The sequence below is a fragment of the Monodelphis domestica genome, chromosome 1 (assembly GCF_027887165.1).
Source record: "Monodelphis domestica isolate mMonDom1 chromosome 1, mMonDom1.pri, whole genome shotgun sequence".
NCBI classification, from domain to species: domain Eukaryota; kingdom Metazoa; phylum Chordata; class Mammalia; order Didelphimorphia; family Didelphidae; genus Monodelphis; species Monodelphis domestica.
In genome coordinates, this window is record NC_077227.1 from 286,704,974 (window position 1) to 286,725,639 (window position 20,666).

Consider the following 20,666-nt stretch of genomic DNA (forward strand, 5'->3'; position numbering starts at 1 on the left):
TGAGGCCCTGCTGGTAGCTACTTTTACAGCACTATCTTCTTCTGGGTTTGTATCTTGATCTTCCCTATTACTTTTTGTGCTCATTTTTCCTATCCTATTTCTTGAATTTTAATTTTATGTTAATAATGGGCTCTACTCCCATGGTGGAGGGGGAAATATCCCAAGCTTTGGATCTTTCTTGTTGCTATTTTGAGGGCTAGTTCCAGGGTTCTGTAGGTTTTTGGTTCCTCTAAAGTTGTATGATCTCAGGAGAGATATAGTCTGCGATTTAGTCTTTATATAGGAAAGGACTTTGTTTCCCCATAGCTACCACTATTTCTCTGCCCTGGAACTTGACCAGGTCCCCTACTCTCATTCAGCCATCCTTGCTATTGCTATTCTCTGTCTTGGAATTGAGAGCAGGATCTCTTCTTCTCCATGTACAACCACAAGTACAACTCTCCTCCTTAGAATCTGACCTGGGTTCTTGCTCCCTTGAAGCTGCAAGTACTTTCACTACTTTTGATTCTGGAACTGTGTATGAGTAATGCAGTAGGATCCAGAACCCAGTTCTAGCAAATGGTCCCTTATAATCTCCTCCCAACCATTTCTTGGGCCCTCCCACTGACTCTAAGCATAGAGCTTCCAAAGCTGCTTCCTCTGCCAATGCAGTCATTCCCAAGACTTGACCTGAGCTTCCTGTGCTGTGTTTCAGGGGCCCACTACCTCCCTGGTGAGACAGATCTTTTTTGATGACCTCCTAAGTTGTCTTGGGTTGAAAAACTGTTTCACCTGAACTTTTATTGGTTCTGCTGCTCCAGAATTCAATTTGAAGTATTATTTTAGAATTGTTTGAAGGTGAACTTGGGAGAGCTTAACTGAGTGATTCATCATCCATTTGGCTCCACCACTGGTGTCATGATTTTCTTCTCTTCATAGCATGTGTATAGGAACAAAAGTGGCAGATAGTAAAAATTATCCAAAGTTGAGTCTTGACAGCACACAATTTGTGAAATGATAAAGTAGCTAGGAATTCAAGAGAAAGTGTAGAGTTAGATTTGTTCAGCAAAGAGGTCAAGATGGGGAAAAGGAAGATAATGGCCTGGGCGAGATTTAATGGGTCAAGGTCTTGGAGATCATGGTGTGAACAAAGAGTCATATTTGCAATAAAAGAAAGAAAATAAGATGAATTAACTTTAGAAAAATGCATATTATGCAGAGTATTAAATTCCAAACTGCAGAGTTTACATTTTATCCCAAAGGCAATAGAAAGCCACTGAAGATTTTTGTGTAGCAACCAACTCCATAGTGATGTATTGGAACTAACTTGAAAGGGCATCAGAGAACTGATTGTTAAATTTTCAGTGTTAGCATTTACACTTGGGGAATCTACAAGTTCTACAAATCAAGACTTAATTTATTAATTTGTTGATTGCATGTACCTAATAAAATAATGGAGAAAATGTTAAAACTTCAAAATTAAAAGTGTATTGTGCAGACAGGGTACCTCTTCTCCCTCAGAGAACTGGTTGCTAAACATTTAACAGTATATACCTGGTAATATGGTCAGATTGATGCTTTGGGAAGACAATTTAGGCAGTGTAGAGGAAGAATTGAAAAGAGGAGAAAGAGGATACAAAGTGGCTAAATTTGAAGATATTTAAATAGTATGGTCAAAATCGTGCTGAGGACTTGGACTTCAAGGTGGCCATGTGAATGAAGAGGAGACCAAAACAAGATAAATTATGAGAATATAGGTGTTTTGAAGCCATAAAGTTGATAATCTCAGTAAAAATAGGACAGTTTGTGGGAAGACAAGATTTAAGTTAGTAATAAAAGGAATTCTTTTGGGGATACCCAAATGGAGATTCCCATTAGTTATTTAGTAATTATTTAGTGAAATAAGTCTAGAACTTAAAGAGAGATCAATGCTATATATATAAAAAAGTCTGAAATAATTAAAAAAATTATACAATTGAACTCAAAGGGATCTGCAGAGGTAACCAAAAAGATGTTTTATAGAGAAGAGAGAGCTTTGGGAGTGTAGCATACCTTGTATATTAGCATCTTGAAGGTATGATTGGTATATTGATATTGTATTTTATGTGTTCATATACCAGACTCATGGTCATGTTACTTATTGACTATTGTATTTCCAAATCTTCAGTCCAAAGGACAAAAGAATTCCTGAGTAGGACATTATTTGCCACAGGGCCCTAGCTCCCACCTTGTTAGACCACATTCCTTACTAAGTCACATGTTTGATTAACCTCCTCCTCTTTGATTATGTGATTGTCAATTGATCCAATGTTAAAGCCTATGCCATGTCACATGTTCATTAGCTACCTCCCACTCCACATTCCTAAACTCTCCAATAAAAGTTTGAGGGCACGTGTAGAGCCCTCTCTCAATGCCATATGAGGGGCAAGCAAAATGGAGTTCATATTTTTAAACTCCTTGTCTCTGAGTCTTTATTCCTTTGTCTCTCTCTCTTTCTCAATCTCTCTTTCTCTCCTCTATCCATTTTCCCCCAGTTTCCAATCTCCTTGTAAGGTGTTCAATTAATATGTAACTTCAGGAGGTTACAGGGAGATACTCATGGTTAGATGGATAAGATGTGAATGGTCACATTTGAAACATTTTGAACATATTGAAGAAAAGTGGCTGGGTGGGTAGGAGAATGGGAATTGAGAAAAAAGTACCTAGGAAACTGGGCCAGTCAACAGTGTTAAAAGCTACAAAAAAGTCAAGAAGGATGAGAACTGAGAAAAGACCAATGGATTTAGAAATTAAAAGATTCAAGTCATACAATCACGATTGCATATTATTCACCTTCTCTAGACTCCTTTAATTTAATTGTTAACATCTTATCCTCTCACCCCAAAAGATTTTTGCACCAACTGAGAAGCAATTATGACTGAATCCACTAAATAGAGAACACATAAAAGGTAAAAAAGCCTTAAAAGTTAGCAATGAAAAATTCTAATTCTAAAAGAGCTTTCTCAGCATCTCTCCCTCACTGGCTCCATGCTCTAATTATAGACACAATGTATTGTTCATTTTGTTTCAGTTCTCTCCAACTCCGTGACCCCATTTGGAGTTTGCTTGGCAAAGATACTGGAGTAGTTTGTTATTTCCTTCTCCAGCTAATTTTACAGGTAAAGAAACTGAGGCAAATAGTAATGAATAAAATAATGAATATCACCTACTCAAATGGGTATGAGAATAACCCAAAGTACCCAAGGCAGGTGCTTTAAAACAAGTAAAAGTATTCTTTTGATGGAAAGAAAATGAGGCATGCATTTTGAAAAGAGACTTTCAGTTGAGTCTAACCTGAAATGCCAAAGTACAGCCTTGATTTTTATAAATGTAGTGGAACAGGGAACTATGTAACAGAGTAAAAATAGCAGAGTTTGTCTAGTGACAAAAAAGGGTAAGTTTTATTTGGTGATTGAAAGTATATTTATAACAGAGACATTGGCTGGGTTACAGTTCATACAGGTGTTTTCCATTACTCGGAACTGAAATGGTTGGTCTGAGTTGACTTGGGGTTCTGGCCTGTGGTTCCATTACTTGGAATTGATATGGTTGGTCTGAGCTGACCCATGATTTGTGATCAAATGGGAACAGCCTGACTTTATTGTAGCAAAGCATAAACATACTTGGTGTGGTTGTCTGGTTTTAGCCCTGAAAAAATACACTCAGGAGAAATGGAAACTAAGGAATGATAGTGGACTAGCTATCCAGCCTACCTGTAGATCCTTTTCAATAAGCCAGTAGTACTTATGATCTAAGACATTAGTTCAAAGAGACCTGGGCTTCACTGGATTGCTGTGCCAGCATCTCTAAATTGCTGACAAGATGGATTCATGGTATACAAAATCCCATGGGTCAGAGAGTCCAGTTAAAAGTCCAGCATGGGCAAAGAGTAAACCTAAACCACCCTGGGTTCAATAGGGAGAGTAGCTGACAGTGGAATTGTGTCTTGAGATTTGCAAAGGCCAGGAACCCTACTGCACAATCCCCGAGAAAGAAAAGACAGTAATAACCCAAGATGTTTATATGAGAGGAATTACAAAGGAAAACCATTTTCAGAGGAAAGTTGGGCAAAATCCACTTGCCAAATCTCAAGGATCCTTTTGGGGAAGGAAAATATCCTGGTAGAGTTTTCATGACATAGACAGTTTCAGCAACTCTTGTGAAATATCCCCACTAGTACTTTCCTGCTAGTAATATTAATTTATCTGAGACTCAATGGGTGATCTCATGGAGTTGCTCCATCATAGGCAGAATCAATGAAACATAGAGCACAAAGAAACCATTTGGTCCCTGCCAGACTCCTACAGTGGCTTCCTTAATACACCCTTCTTTCTATTAGCCTTTCTATAACAAGTTTTAACATGGTGCATTGTGCTAGGGTAATTTCTTCAGGTATTAGGACAGGCAAGCTGAACTGTCTACTTGAATGATGGAGGGCAACATTGATAGGTATTACAGGCTTAGAGAAACCTTCTTAGCATAAAAGTCAGTGAGCTGGTTGCCCTTGTGATGAGAATCATTATAACTGTAACTAGGAATCTTAATAATTGCAATAGTTCAGGGGAGCAATAGGCAGTCAAGAAGCCTTAGCTAGTTTTTTAGTCTGATTTTTAGTGTCTGCAGTGGTTAAAAATCATTGGTGCTTCCAAAGCTTCCTGAAATGTAACTCTGAAAGCATATCTGTTATCTGCATAAACTTTCTTGCCTTTTGCAATCTCACATTCCTGGGCAAATGCTTCCAACTCAGCCTGTTGGGCCAAGGCAGCTAGAAGGACAAGGGCAGCCTCATTGAGTTTTCTCTCAGGCATGATGGCATATCCTGCAATCATCATCTGACTCATTCTGAAGGCATGACCCTTTGGTATAAATTATAATTGTAAATAAATAAAAATAAATAAATTGTAAGGTTAGTATTTGACAGGGTGGTTTTTGCCAAGTCATATCTAGGCAAGAGGAATCAGTAAGAATGAGACAATCATGTCTGTCCATGTCATTTTCAGTATCTAGTGTCTCTAGTCAAAAGGTTGCAAAGTGTTGGAGTGGGTTATAGTCATCTTTGGGATAGAACATTCTAATGTTCTAATCCAGTTAGGTCAGCTAGCTGAAAAATGCCAGGTTTGGGGGGAATTCAGAAGCACTTCTACTGTGATATATGTGATATATGAATGGACAGTTCTTTTCTCCAAACAATAACTGTTTACTAAATCTGTTGTGGCCATGACAGCTTTCCAGCAATCTGGCAATCTTTTTGCTAGAGTCAAGTGAATGGCTATTATATTCCAAAAGGCTATGGGTGTCCTCATGTCTCTGTGTTAGGAATCCCAACACATTCCCCCATTTTTTCACTATAAAGAGGTGGACAGGAAGTGAAAAATTGGGGTGACAAGAGAAGCCTGAAAATCCCTAATTGAGGGTTCAATTGATTTTAAATTTAAGATTCTTATCCTCGGGCAATGAGGGAAAAAGAGGATATCCAGATGCAACAGTATCTGGCAAGGCCAAGGAAGGCACAGAGTTGACACTCAGTAGCTGGCATTGGGTAGTTAAGAATGGAGGAGATATAAGAGGAGTCCAAGAGGACACCTGGGGATATGGCCCAAAACCTTTGCAGAGGTGACACAAAATTATAGTTTTTCTTTGGATGCTTCATGGTCCTTATGAGCTAACTGTTTAAAAAGTTATATGATGTCATGGTGCATGAAGAAGCAGAAAGGGAGCAGAGAAAAAGAGCATCAACATTTTGCAAGAAAGTGGAAGAGCAAGGACACCAGAGGGAAGAAAGATCATGATGGAAAATCTGTGAGAAGTGTGCAGGACTTTCAGGATAGCCCTGGGGTAGAACAGTCCAGGTATAATCAGACCTTTCTCATATAAATGCAAAGAGAAATTGTGAGAAGGGAATGATGAGAATAGAGAAGAAAATTTTGCACAAAGTCAATGGGACAGAAAAATGTGAGGTAGAAGGGGGCACACAAGTCAAGATAGTATGAGTATTTGGGATAATAAGGGCATGGGGATTGATGATAGTATTGATGGCCCACAAATAATAAATCTGTCACTAACTATGACCACTAGGCTTTTGGAGAGGAAAAATAGGAGTGTTACAAGGGTGAGTACAAGGTGTGATAAGTTGCTGGTTGAGTTGTGAACTGATTGAAGCATTCTGGAAGGCAATTTGGAACTATGCCCAAAGGGCTTTAAAAAATTGCCTGCCCTTTGATCTAGCCATACCACTGCTGGGTTTGTGTCCCCAAAAGATAATAGGAAAAAATACTTATAGCTACACTCTTTGTGGTGGCAAAAATTGGAAAATGAGGGGATGCCCTTCATTTGGGGAATGGCTGAACAAATTGTGGCATCTGATGGTGATGGAATACTATTGTGCTCAAAGGAATAATGAACTGGAGGAAATCCACATGAACTGGAACGACCTCCAGGAAGTAATGCAGAGTGAAAAGAGCAGAACCAGGAGAACATTGTGCATAGTGATACACTGTGGCATGATTGAATGTAATGGACTTCTCTACTAGCAGCAATGTAATGATCCAGGAAAATTCTGAGGAACTTATAAGAAAGAACACTCTCTACATCTAGAGAAAGAACTGTGGGAGCAGAAACACAGAAGAAAAACAACTGCTTGATCACATGCATCAATGGGGATATAATTGGGGATTATGGGGATATGGAAATAGGTCTTGATCAATGATATATGTAAAACCCAGTGGAATTGCTTGTTGGCTATGGGATGGGGGAGGGAGGAAGAGAGGAAAGTAACATGAGTCATGTAACCATGAAAAAAATTCTAAATTAATTTATTAAATAAATAAACTTAATTAAAAAAAAAAGCAAGATGTGATAAGAATAGATTCCAAGGACGCTTGGATTGATGTTCTGGCCCCCTCCAAGCTTCACTGTTAAGAGGGTACTGACATGAAAGGGAGGAGTTTAGAAGGTTAAACCTGAATGTGATCATACATCATGAACTTGCATAATTTTTTAAAACCACAAAAAAGTATAATTTTTATTATTGGAATCAATAGATGGTATGCGATGAACTTGTCCCATGTTAGTGGGGGGAAGCTGCCCACGGTTTGGGAGGGATAGTTGATAGTCTAGTGACAAAAAGGAGAACAAGTTCTGTTTAGTAATCTAAAGTCTATTCATAACAGAGAAATGTTGGCTGGGATGTGGTTCCTTCAGGTGTTTTCCATTATTCAGAGCTGACATGGTTGGTCTAAGTTGGCCCGTGGTTCTGACTCATAGTCCTGGCCCATGGTTCCATTACTTACAGCTAGCATAGTTGTTTGGAGCTGACCTGTGATTTGTGGTCAAATGACAAAAAAATTAATTGTTGTAGTACCAAGGCATTAACATACCTGTTGTGGTTGTTTGGTCTAGGCCCTGAAATATATAAACTCAGAGGAAATGTGAAAGAAACCAAAATTTAGTGAAAAAAGCTGAAAAAAGCTTGGCATTAAACTAATAAATTAGCACTTAACTTAATAGTAAATTGTCCAGAGTTTCACAGCTAGAAAGTGTATGAGGTCAGGTTTGAATTTAAGAAGATGGGTCTTCCTGACTCCAGGCCACTGTGCCACCTAGTTGCCTTACACAAAATGTACTCACAGACTTGTGCCTGAGGTCCATCTTGGGACACTCACTCTTGTAGATTGTTGACACAACCCTATGACTTACTTCTTACTCCCCACCCCACCAAACAAACAAACAAAGTAACCATATGAGGAGGGGAGAGGGCTATCTACTTCACTATCACTATAGATAGTAGTCAGAAGCAAAACACTTTAGTTGGATGGAATCTAGTCTGGAGTTATAGAGTATCCATTACTTCAGAGACTGCCAAAAACATCTTTCTTCTCCAGCCTATCTCCTGTTTTTGTTTTTGTTTTTCAAAAAGAGTTAGGCATTACTTTAATCTAGACATGAGGAGGAAAGTGGAAGAGGCAAGGGAGGAATTAGGGTAAAGTGCTAATATGTATGGTCAGTCTGAGTTAAAAGAAAGAATAAATGAAACCCTGTTGAAGCCAATTCTTCCCCCTTCATAAGGTACTCATTAAGGACCTAGACCAGACTAGCCTCTCAGTTGCACAATCCCAAAAAGATGAGAGGAGTAAAAAAGTAGTAGCAAAAGACAAAATATTGCAAGCAACCAAAAAAGAAACAATTCAAATTTTGAGGAGTCACAGTCAGGATAATACAAGACTTAGCAGCTTCTACATTAAAGAATCAGAGACTCTAGAAAGATATTCCAGAGGGCAAAGAAGCTGGGACATAAAACTAGGTATAACCAAGAATCATCTACCCAGAAAAACTGAATATAACTCTTCAGGGGGGAAAATGGATATTCAACAAAATAGAAGGCTTTCAAACATTTATAATTAAAAGACCCCAATGGAATAGAAAACTTGATTCTCAAGCATAAAAAGATAAACAGAAAAGAGAAACCATAAGGGATTCAATAAGATTAAACTACTTAAATTTCTAGATCAGGAGATGGCACTTGAAACTCTTAACAACTTTATCATTAATATGGCAGTTAGAAGGAGTAAATATAGACAGAGGGCAAGGGTGTGAGTTAAATATGATGAAATACTATTTAAAAGAATAAAGTTAAGGAATGAGAAAGAGGGGAGAAGGGGGAAGAGAGAGGTAAAATGGGGTAAAATATCTCATATAAAAGAGGTGCCACAGAGCTTTTATAGAAAGAAGAGAAGATGAGGGAGATGGGAAGGTGATTGTATGAACCTTTCTCTCAATGGAATTTACACAAAGAGGGAAGAACATAAACACTTAATTGGATATAGAAATCTATCTTATCCTATAGGAAAGTAGGGGGACAAGAGAATGGGAGGGTGATAGAAGATAATGCAAATTGAAGTAGATAGTGCTCAGAAGCAAAACACTTTTAAGGATGGACAAGAGGAAAGAGGAGAAAATAAGATAATGAGAAGGAGAAATGGGATGGAGGATAATACACAGTAATCATAATGGTTAAAATTTTTTTTACAAGAAGTCTCTCTAATAAAGATCTCATTTCTAAGGGAGAAAGAGGTTGAGGGGTCGTTTAAAAGGCATTATAGTAAGACAGGAATAATAAAAGGGGAGGGTTTTGAAGGGGAATAATATTAGGGAGAGGAAAGGGAGGAGACAGACTAAAAGTGAAAAATTGGAGGGGAGGGTAAGAGGGATAAGAGAAAAGGCAGAATCAAAGGAAGAAGTCAAAATGGAGGGGAATACACAGACAGTAATCATAACTGTGAATTTGAATGTGATGAACTCACCCATAAAAAGGAAGCAGATAGCAGGATGGATTAAAAACCAGAATCCTACCATATGTTGTCTACAAGAAACACAAATGAGGCAGGTAGGCATATGTGAATTTTAAAAACTACTCAGACTGTACTTTAGAAGATTTGATTTAGCTATTTCCTTATTGAAACAATGGAGATACTTGGTCTAACAGAATCAGGAATATATTGTGAACTTGGAAATTACTCCACACTACTTAGATAGTACTTATGGGGAAGATAAAGTTGTAATCTCCTGATTGAACAATGAAGGTACTTAGTTCTCACCTTATAGTGAAGCTAGAACATTAAGCTAAGTCTATTTTTAGATCTACTATGTTAAAGTACCTATAAAGGTTAAATTAATCACAATAACGTCAAGTAACTCACAAAAGGTAAGCTTAAACAAAGAAGTGTGAAGTACCTCAGAAGATATAATCTAACCAGAGAAGGTGAGAACTAAAGAATAGGTAGTCCTGGAAAAAGTGTCTACTGTAATTGGTAGATGTGAAAATTTAGGGGAAGTGACATGAGAGAAAATTTCTTTAAAAGGAGGCTAAAAAAGTCAGTTCAGGCAATTCAATTCAGCTTGGAGTGCAATTCGGGAATTGAGTTCAGTGAGGACTGGAACTCAGCCTGGAGGATCCTCCTCAGACAGCTTCCTGGAGATGGTCTCATGCTGAGTTATAAGACTGACTCCCTTTCCCTTGGGCTCAGGGAGGCCACTTTGACCAAGGCCCTTAACTACTGCTTGGCTCAGCCTGAGCCAGAGCAATTTAAATTAATTCTTTCTCTGTCTCTCCCTCCTTTCCTTAATTCCTTCTCTATATATTAATTAAAATCACCATAATTCCCAGATTACTTGGGTATTTTATTATTTGGGAACTTTCCCTGGTGACCAATTATTTAGATTTCAAGTCAAAAAGCTAAAATTATCCTTTACACATACATAGGGTAAAGGTAAAAGAATGGAACAGAATTTACTGGACTGCAACTGAGACAAAGAAGGGAGGAGTAGCAATTATGATCTAGGACAAAACTAAAGCAAAAATAGATCTGATTAAAAGAGTTAAGGAAGGTAATTACATCTTGATAAAAGGCAGTATAATGAAGAAATGTCAGTATTCAAATGTACAAAATGGTACAGCATTCAGATTTCTAAAGGAGAAACCATAGGAAGTAAAGGAAGAAATAGATAGTAAAACCATACTAGTGGGAGAGCTCACCTTTCCCCTAGTTAAATCAAACCAAAAAACCAAAAAATAAATAAGAAAGAAATAAGGGAAGTGAATGAAATGTTAGAAAGATTAGAGCTGATAGATATGTAGAGAAAAATAAATAGGGATAAAAAAGGAATATACTTTCTTTTCAGCAGCACATGGCATATATACAAAGATTGACCATGTACTAGGGTATAAAAACATTGCAAACAAACGTAGGAAAGAAGAGATAATAAATGCAATTATTTTCAGACCATAATACAATAAAATCATAATCGATAAGGGCTTATGGAAAGACAGTTTTATAATTGTTTGGAAACTAAATAATCAAATTCTTCAAAACTGGTGGGTCAAAGAACCAATCAAAGAAATAGTTACTGATTTCTTTGAAGAGAATGACAATGAGGAAACAACATATCAAAATGTATGGGATGCAGTCAAAGCAGACTCAGAGGAAAATTACATCCCTGGGTGCATATATCAACAAATCAGAGAGGGAAGAGGTCAATGAATTGGGCATGTAACTTAACAAACTAGAAAGAGAACAAATTAAAAATCCCCAGATAAAAACTAAATCAGAAATCCTAAAAATCAAAGGAGAAATTAGTAAAATTGAAAGTAAAAGAACTATTAAAATAGTAAATTAGACTAGGAGCTGGTACTTTGAAAAAACAAATAAAATAGATAAAGTACTGGTTAATCTAATAAAAAAGTCAAATTAACAGTAAGGGATACCTCGCCTCTAATGAAGAGGAAGTTAAGGTAATTATTAAAATCTATTTTGCCCAATTATATGGCAATAAATATGACAATCTAGGTGAAATAGGTAAATATTTAAAATATATAAATTGCCTAGATTAACAAAAGAGGAAATAGAATACTTAATCCCATGCCAGAAAAAGAATTGAACAAGCCATCAAGGCATTCCCTAAGAAAAAATCCCCAAGACCAGACGAATTCACAAGTGAATTCTATCAAACTTTTAAAGAACAACTAATACCACTACTCTACAAACTATTTGAGAAAATAATCAAAGGAATTTCACCAAATTGCTTTTGTGACACAAACATGGTATTGATTCCAAAGCTAGGTAGACCAAAAACAGAGAAAGAAAACTACAGACTAATCTTAATGCAAAAAATTTAAATAGAATTAAATAGAATAAAAAAAGACTCCTGAAAGTTATCATGAGGATTGTTCACTATGACCAGGTAGGATTGATACCAGGAATACATAATTGACCACCTCAATAACCAAGCCAACAGAAATCACAAGATTATTTGAATAGATGCAGAAAGTTTTTGACAAAATATAATACCCATTCCTATTTAAAACACTAGGAAGTATAGGAATAGATGGGCCTTTCCTCAAAATAATAAACAGTATGTATTTAAAAGCATCAGCAAGCATCATCTGCAATGGGGATAAGTTAGAAGCCTCCCCAATAAGATCAGGAGTGAAGCAAGGATGCCCATTATCACCTTTATTATTTAACATTGTTCTATAAATGCTAGTGGTAGCAATTAGAGAAGAAAAAGAAATTGAAGGGATTAAAGTAGGCAATGAGGAGACTAACCTATCACTCTTTGCAGATAATATGATGGTCTACTTAAAGAATCCTAGAGAATCCATTAAAAAGTTAGTGGAAATAATCAGCAACTTTAGCAAAGTTGTGGGATACAAAATAAACCCACATAAATCATCAGCATTTTTATGTATTTCCAACACAACTCAGCAACAATATTTAGAAAGAGAAATTCCATTTAAAATCACCCTAGATAATATAAAATATTTAGTAATCTATTTGCCAAGACAAACACAGGAATTCTATGAACACAACTACAAAACACTTTCCACACAATTAAAACTAGATCTAAATAATTGGAAAAACATTAACTGCTCATGAGTAGGATGAGTTAATATAGCAAAAATAACAATCCTACCAAAATTAATTTACTCAGTGCCATACCTATCAAACTTCCAAAAATGTTTTATGGAATTAGAAAAAAAATTATAACAAAGTTCATTTTGAAGAACAAAAGGTCAAGAATATCAAGGGAACTAATAAAAAAATGTGAAGGATGGGAGCCAAGCAATACCAGATCTTAAACTGTACTATAAATCAGTGATCATCAAAACAATATGGTACTAGCTAAGAGACAGAAGGGAGTATCAATGGAATAGACTTGGGGTAAATGACCTCAGCAACATAGGTACAATAAACCCAAAGATCCTAGTTTTGGGGACAAGAACCCACTATTTGACAAAAATTTCTGGAAAACAGTATGGGAGATATTAGGTTTAGATCAACATCTCACACCCGACACCAAGATAAATTCAGAATTGGTAAATGACTCAAATATAAAGAGGGAAATTCTAAGTAAATTAGGAGAACATATAATAGTATACCTGTCAGATCTATGGGAAATTAAAATTTTAAGACCAAACAAGAGATAGAGAATAGTATAAAATATAAAAAGAATAATTTTGATTACATTAAATTTAAACATTTTTATACAAACAAAACCAATTGAACCAAAATTAGAGGGGAAGCAACAAATTGGGATAAAATCTTTATAACAAAAACCTCTAACAAAGGTCTAATTTCTCAAATTTATAAGGAGCTAAGTCAATTGTACAAAAAATTGAGCCATTCCCCAATTGATAAATGGGCAAGGGACATGAATAGGCAGTTTTCAGATAAAGAAATCAAAACTATCAATAAGCACATCAAAAAGTGTTTTAAATATCTCATAATTAGAGAAATACAAATCAAAACAACTCTGAGGTATCACCTCATATCTAGCAGATTGGCCAATATTACAGCAAAGGAAAATAATAAATTTTGGAAGGATTGTGGCAAAATTGGGACACTAATGCATTGCTGGTGAAGTTGTGAATTGGTCCAACCATTTTGGAAGACAATTTGGAACTAAGCTTAAAGGACTTTAAAGGACTACCTGCCCTTTGATCCAGCCATACCACTGCTGGGTTTGTACCCCAAAGAGACAATAGGGAAAATATGTATACATAAATATTCATAGCCATGCTCTTTGTAGTAGCAAAATATTGGAAAATGAGGGAATGTCCTTCAATTGGTGAATGGCTGAACAAATTGTGGTATCTGATGGTGATGGAATACTATTATGCTGAAAGGAATAATGAACTGTAGGAATTCCATGTGAAATGGAAAGACCTCTAGGAATTGATGCAGAGTGAAAGGAGAAAAACCAGGAGAATATTGTACACAGAGACTGATATACTGTGGAATAATAGAATGTAATCAACTTTTCTACAAGTAGCAATTCAATGATCCAGGACAATTGTGAGGGATTTATGAGAAAGAACACTATCCACATCCAGAGAAAGAACTGTGGGAGTAGAAATACCGAAGAAAAATATATGATTGATCACATTGTTTGATGGGAATATGACTGGGGATGCTGCCGACTTTAAATGATAACTCTATTGCAAATATTAATGATATGAAAATAGGTTTGAACAATGATAAATTAAAACCCAATGGAAGTGCTCATTGACTCTAGGATTGGGGAGTAAGGAGGGGAGAGAAAGAACATGAATCATGTAACCATGGAAAAATATTCTAAATTAATTAATCAAGAAAAAGTTTAAAAATTTTAAAAAGACCTCATTTCTCAAATACATAGAGAGATGAGCAAAACATATAATAATACAAGTCATTCCTCAACTGATAAATGGTCAAAGGATATGAATGGTCAATTCTTAAAATAATTAAAGCTTTCTATGGCCACACAATAAAATGCTCTAAAGCACTACTAACTAGAGAATTATAAATTAAAACAACTCTAGGGTACCATCCACATACCACCCATCAGATTGGCTATTATGATAGAAAAGAAAAATGACAAATGTTGGAGGTCTGTGGGACAATTGGGACAATAATGTAGTTATGAATTATTTCAATCTTTCTGGAGAACAGTTTGGATCTATTCTCAAAGAGCAATAAAATTGTACATATCATCTGACCTAGAAATATCATTATTATGTCTTAATCCCAAAGAATTAATAAACAAAAAGGAAAAGGACCTAGATGCACAAAAAATATTTATAGCAGCTTTTTTATTGTGGTGTCAAAGAAGCAGAAAATGAAGGACTATCTATCATTTGGGGAACGGCTAAATAAGTTTTGGTATATGAGTGTAATAGAATACTCTTGTGCTATAAGAAATAATGAGCAAAAGGATTTCAGAAAAACCTAGAAAGACTTGCAGAGGGAAGTAACTGGAAACAGGAGAATAGTGTACACAGTAACAGCAATTACTGTACAATGAACAACTATTAATAACTTAGCTATTCTTAGCAATACAATTATCCAAGACAATCCCAAAAGATTCATGATAAAAATGCCATCTGCTTTCAGAAAAAGAACTGATGGAGTCTAGATCCAGACCAAAGTGCACTGTATTATATATCACTTTCTTCTTCATTGTTTGGTTCAAGTTTTCCTCTACAAAAGAATAAATAAAGAACAATGTTTTACACAATTGCACATGTAAAATTTATATCAGATTACTTATTGTCTCCTCAAGAATGTAGGGGAGGAAGGAAGATAACTCAGGACTTAACATTTTTTTAAATGTAAAATATTTTTATTACATGTCATTGGGAGGAGAATAAAATATTGTTAATTTTTTAAATAAAGAAATAGAAAAAGTCTGAAACATCAAGTTACGAAGAGGCTAAGCTCTCAATAAAAGTCTAGAATATGAACACATAAATCAATTTGTTCTTCTTTAGTCATTTTTTAGTTGTATCCAACTTCTCATGGCTCCATTTGAGGTTTTCTTGGCAAGAATATTGGAGAGCTATTATATATATAAAATTTATATCAGATTGCTTGCTGTCTCAGGGAAGGGTGAGGGGAGGGAGGAAGGGGAAATGAGAATTTAGCTCAATCTTTTAAAATAAAGGATAAAAATTGTTTTTGATGTAATTAAGGGAAAATAAAATTTAAAATAATTATAAATTTTTATACTAATAAATCTAGTTTTAAATAAAAAAGAATATTGGAGTGGTTTACTATTTCTTTCTTCAACTCAATTTACAGATGAAGAAAGTAGGTCAAACACAATTAAGTGACTCGCCTAGGGTCACACAGGTAGTAATTATCTGAGGTCAGATCTGAACTCAGGAAATTGAATATTCTCTGACACTGACTCTAGATCTGGCATTCTATACATTGTACTACCTAGCTATTTACATAAATCAATACAGTGGAACAAAAACCCATAAAATATAAGGACTAAATCTTCAAAAAGATCACAAAACTCTTTTAAATAACAAGTAACTCCAAAAAAGTTCAAAAAAGAAGTGAAGTTCATAAAAAGAAATTAGAAATAACAATATCTAACATTTATATAGCTATTACTATGTGCCAGCCAATGTGCTAAACATTGCTAAACACAATTGTTATCTCATTTGATCTTCACAACAACCTTGAGAAGTATGTGTTATTATTATCTCTGTTTTACAGATGAGACAACTGAATCGAATAGGGTTAAATGACTTGTCCAGATGTCACACAATTAGTAAGTTTCTGGTGTCATATTTCAACTTTGGTCTTCCTGATTCCAGACCCAGGGCTCCTCTCTACTGTGCCACCTAACTAGTGAGAACTTAAGAAAGCTAAATGAAGAATTTGAAAACAGCATACTGATACCAAATGAAGTTATAAGAACCAGAAAAAAAAACAATTTCCACAATAACATTGTAATAAAACAAATTTGAAAGATTTAAGAATTCCAATTAATACAAAGCCAAAGCCAAATTCCAGAGGAATGATGAAGAAGCACACATCCACCTCTTCACAGATGGACTCAGGATGCAGAATAGCACTTTTTTTTTTCAGAAATGGCTAATTCAGGGATTTATTTAGCTTGATGGTCTATATTTGTTACCAAAGATTTTTTTCTTTTTTCTCTTCAAAAAATGTAGAGAGGGCAAGAGGTGAAGAAAATAGAAGTTAGTCATATAGTTTTCAAAACAAAGAAAGAAAATGAAAAATAAAGGGAAAAAAGATCAATGAGTATTTTTTTAAAGTTCTTAGAAAAGACCTGAAGGAATTATAAACAAGCAGGACTGTATATGTCCCAGAAGTGCATGATAAATAAAAATCCTGAAGACCATAACATAGTGATAATAAGAGAAAACTAACCTGAACTTCAGAATTCAAAAAACATAGCATTAATAGAGAGAATCTTCAGATTGTATCCATGAAAATAAAAAACAAAACTTGCTCTTCAAACATGAATAGTGATCAAATTAAGTTTCAATGGCAATTCTGAAAGAGGCTGGGAAGAAGACCTTTAACTATAAGGGAAACAACACAAAATAGTTTCATGGCAATAAGAAATCCTAGAAAGAAGTGGAAGAGTAAATTCTGACATAGCAGAAGTACTCAAACTATTAGCCCAAATGACATACTATACTCTACCAACTTGATAATCAATGAAAAAGATAGACACACACAAGAGAGAAACATTTGAGGCAGTCTTACAACAATGGCATTCTTGTTTTTCCTCACACATAATTCTTCATCTCTAGTTACCGTGCCATTTCACTGGTTATAACCCATATCTGGAATGCTCTCGCTCTTCATCTTTATCCCAAACTTTCCTGGTTTTCTTTATAATTCAGTTCACATCTTTTCTTCTTTAAATGTCCTATCCCAATACCCACTACACACCATACCACTCCCCACCCCATCCCTTCCCTCTGAGATTCTGAGATTATCTTCCAATTTATCGTGTATATATCTTGTTTGTTTATAATTATTTGCATGAGGACATGAGCTCCTGGAAGGCAACACATATCTCCAGCATTTAGCAGTGTCTGGCACACAGTAAATGCTTAATAAATGCTTGTTGAATAATTGATTGACAGGAACAAACTATTATTTAAAAAAGAAAAATCAGATTTATAAAATAATATCAACAATGAGAGGAAGTAGCTTAATAGAGAAATAGAAAACATTTTCAGCTCTGTCTGAAGGAATACAGAGAGAAAAGGCAGTGGAAAACCTTGGTTGATTTCCTGGACTTACAGGGTGAGATCTCAGGACCAATGATCTGTCATGCATCTTTGCACTCATTCTGTTTTCTTGTCTGCTCAAAAAGCACTGGGAATGGGAAATACTTCTGAACTCCTCTCTATCTACATCACGCTGCTGTTGCTACTAGAAAAGGAAAACCTACTTACTTGTTCCTTCTATCTCTAAATCTCTTTATCTCTCTCAATTCCATGCTTTCCTGGCCCTTATGCTCCAACCCTGAACAATTAAATAATATATAATATTCCTTCAAAAGGAAGATAAGCCCAAACTACAAATCTTATAATTTTCACGGAGAAAATAAAATCTATTCCTGAGAGGACAGATTACAATAGAATCAGATTCCTATTATTCTGTGAAATGGCCAATGCAAGAATTTATTTTATTGGAGTCTTCACTATATTACAAGACTTTTGTTTTTCTTTCTTTTACTGAGTAGGGGTGGGGTAGAGGAAAGAAGTGAGATGGAAAGAAAATAAGTTTTTGTTAATTGAAAAAAAATTAACTTAACACTTACAAAAATTATGAAACTTAATAAAAAGTACAATACCTTAGCTTCATCAATTTTTGGTAGAGTTGTCAAAGATTTGCTTTTCATGACTTTAAACTTTGGCTATAAAAAATGAAAAATACAAGTTGACTTGATAAAACTAAATCTCATATATATAATTTGATAACAAGGTATAAAGATTAGACCTGTGATTTCATTGACATAAGGAATACCCGTGTGGGGAAATTCTTTTTACTAAAGGATAAAATTTTGTAATTTAAGGTCTTAGAAAGTTGCCTTGCAACTAAATTGCGTAGGGTGGTCATACAACCAAAATATGTAAGAGCCAGAACTTGAATCTAGTTTTTCTTGGCTTCAAGGCCAGCTCTCTATTTTATATACTGTAGCTGCCTTTTATATACTTCATATATACATTCTAAATACAAATAGAATATTTGATCATAATAATACTTAACATTATAATGGATTCACTATGTTCCAAGCACTGTGCTAAGTGCTCAACCAATATTATTCATATGATATTTGTCAAAAATATATTTCAAGTTATTATAGTTTATTAAGAAAAATATCTACTAAAAGGAACAAAATATTTCACTTTGTACTTAAGAAACAAATAATGGTCAATTTCTAGGTTCTATGAAAAGAAAATGTTTCTTAATATAAAACTATTAGACTAACAAGGACATCACTAATCCAATGATTATATTATTACAAAAATCTTTTCAGGTAGATGTCAGTATTATCCCAATTTTACAGATGAGAAAAATGAGGCTAAGATATTGAGTTATGGTCACACATCTAGTAAATTCTTTTTTTAAATGAAAATTTTAATTAATTAGTCAATTTAGAACATTTTTCCTTGGTTACAAGAATCATATTCTTTCCCTCCTCCCCCCCCCCCCCCCCGATTTCTTCCCATAGCTGACATGCAATTCCACTGGGTTTTATCTGTCCTTGATCAAAACCTATTTCCATGTTGTTGATATTTGCACTAGGATGATCATTTAGAGTCTACTTGCCCAATTATATCCCCTCAACCCATGTAATCAAGCAGTTGTGTTACTTCTGTGTTTCTACTCCCACAGTTTTTCCTCTGAATGTGGATAGTGTTCTTTCTCATAGATCCCTATGATTTGTTCTTGATCATTGCATTGCTACTAATGGAGAAGTCCCTTACATTCGATTGTATCACAGTGTGATACACTGTGTACAATATTCTCCTGATTCTGCTCCTTTCACTCTGCATCAATTCCTGGAGGTCATTCGGGTTCACATGGAATTCCTCCATTTCATTATTCCTTTGGGCACAATATTATTCCATCACCAACAGATACCACAATTTCTTCAGCCCTCATTTTCCAATTTTTTGCCACCACAAAGAGCACGGCTATGAATATTCTTGTACAAGTCTTTTTTCCTTACGATCTCTTTGGGGTACAAACCCAGCAGTGCTATGACAGCTAGTAAATTCTGAGGCAGGATTGCAATTCATATCTAAGTTCAGCACTATACATTAAGCCACAGGGTCGCAGTCTTCTAGAGTTGTGATTGATCATTTTGTTGGTTAAAGTTAAGACTTTCAGTCTTTTCCTTTACAATTTTGTAGTCAATACATAAATTGCCATCTTGATTCTTTCCCACTTCCCAGCTCCAACAGTGTATAAGCTGGGCTTCAAACCAACCCTGTAGTATTTTGATGGAGGCACATGGATGACTCCAGATTGGTAGAGAGAATTTTGAATGATGTGAATAAGGAGTCGAGCTGGTATAAGAGCTTTGGAAATTTAAGAAAAAACATTTTTCATTCCTTCTTTGAGAGAAATATATGTCATTTCAGACTCTCGCAGGGATTATTTACAGACATGTGGAAAGAGAGATAGACTTGAAGCAGCAGACATTTAGGGATTTCCAGCTTGTCTTCCTAGAGATATCAAGGAATTTCTTATTCAGTGAGATAAAGGTCCCATTTTTGACTGAACTGAAATCTCTTTCTGAGCTACAGAGCTCATTTACTTTGTATTTTCTCATTGATTTTATTCTGAGTAATTTCTCTGATTTATATTTGTTATTTGCTTAGATACATGAGTTTATTCACTATTCACCATTTTATTATGGTCTTTTGTATAACTACTTTTGGTGGAAAGGAACAGAACTTGCAAGAATAAGATTGCTTCTTGTTATAAGCAAATAGATATAATTCCAGTCCTAGCAGCACTCTCAGAGACTGGAGAAAAGTGTCTCACATTGAGGCTTTAATTCTATTCTCTTCAAGTCAGGAATCACAGTCTCCTTTGTAGGATGTGGACAAGATTCCAGAAATATCTACCAATGCCTTGCACAAGCTGCATTTAAATGTGACTACATGTGGATGTAGATAACCTGAATGGTTAGCACATACTTTTCAGGTGCATTATTGTGCCTGTCCTTTCACAGTCCTTTCAACCGTTTTTCTTGTGTATGTGTGTGTGTGTGTGTGTGTGTGTGTGTGTGTGACTTTTTTGCCAATCCTATGGGTATGATGT

At 35.3% G+C, this 20,666-nt stretch overlaps 1 protein-coding gene across 2 annotated transcripts in view; it reads right to left on the bottom strand.

The window, feature by feature from the left end:
* TTC6 (tetratricopeptide repeat domain 6) overlaps positions 1-20,666 on the bottom strand; it is a 307,310-nt gene that overhangs the window by 176,418 nt on the left and 110,226 nt on the right. For both annotated transcript variants that reach the window (XM_016428372.2, XM_056811000.1), the window contains exon 10: positions 18,184-18,246. In XM_016428372.2, the coding sequence (XP_016283858.2) occupies positions 18,184-18,246 (63 nt within the window). The remainder of the gene's footprint in view (positions 1-18,183; positions 18,247-20,666) is intronic.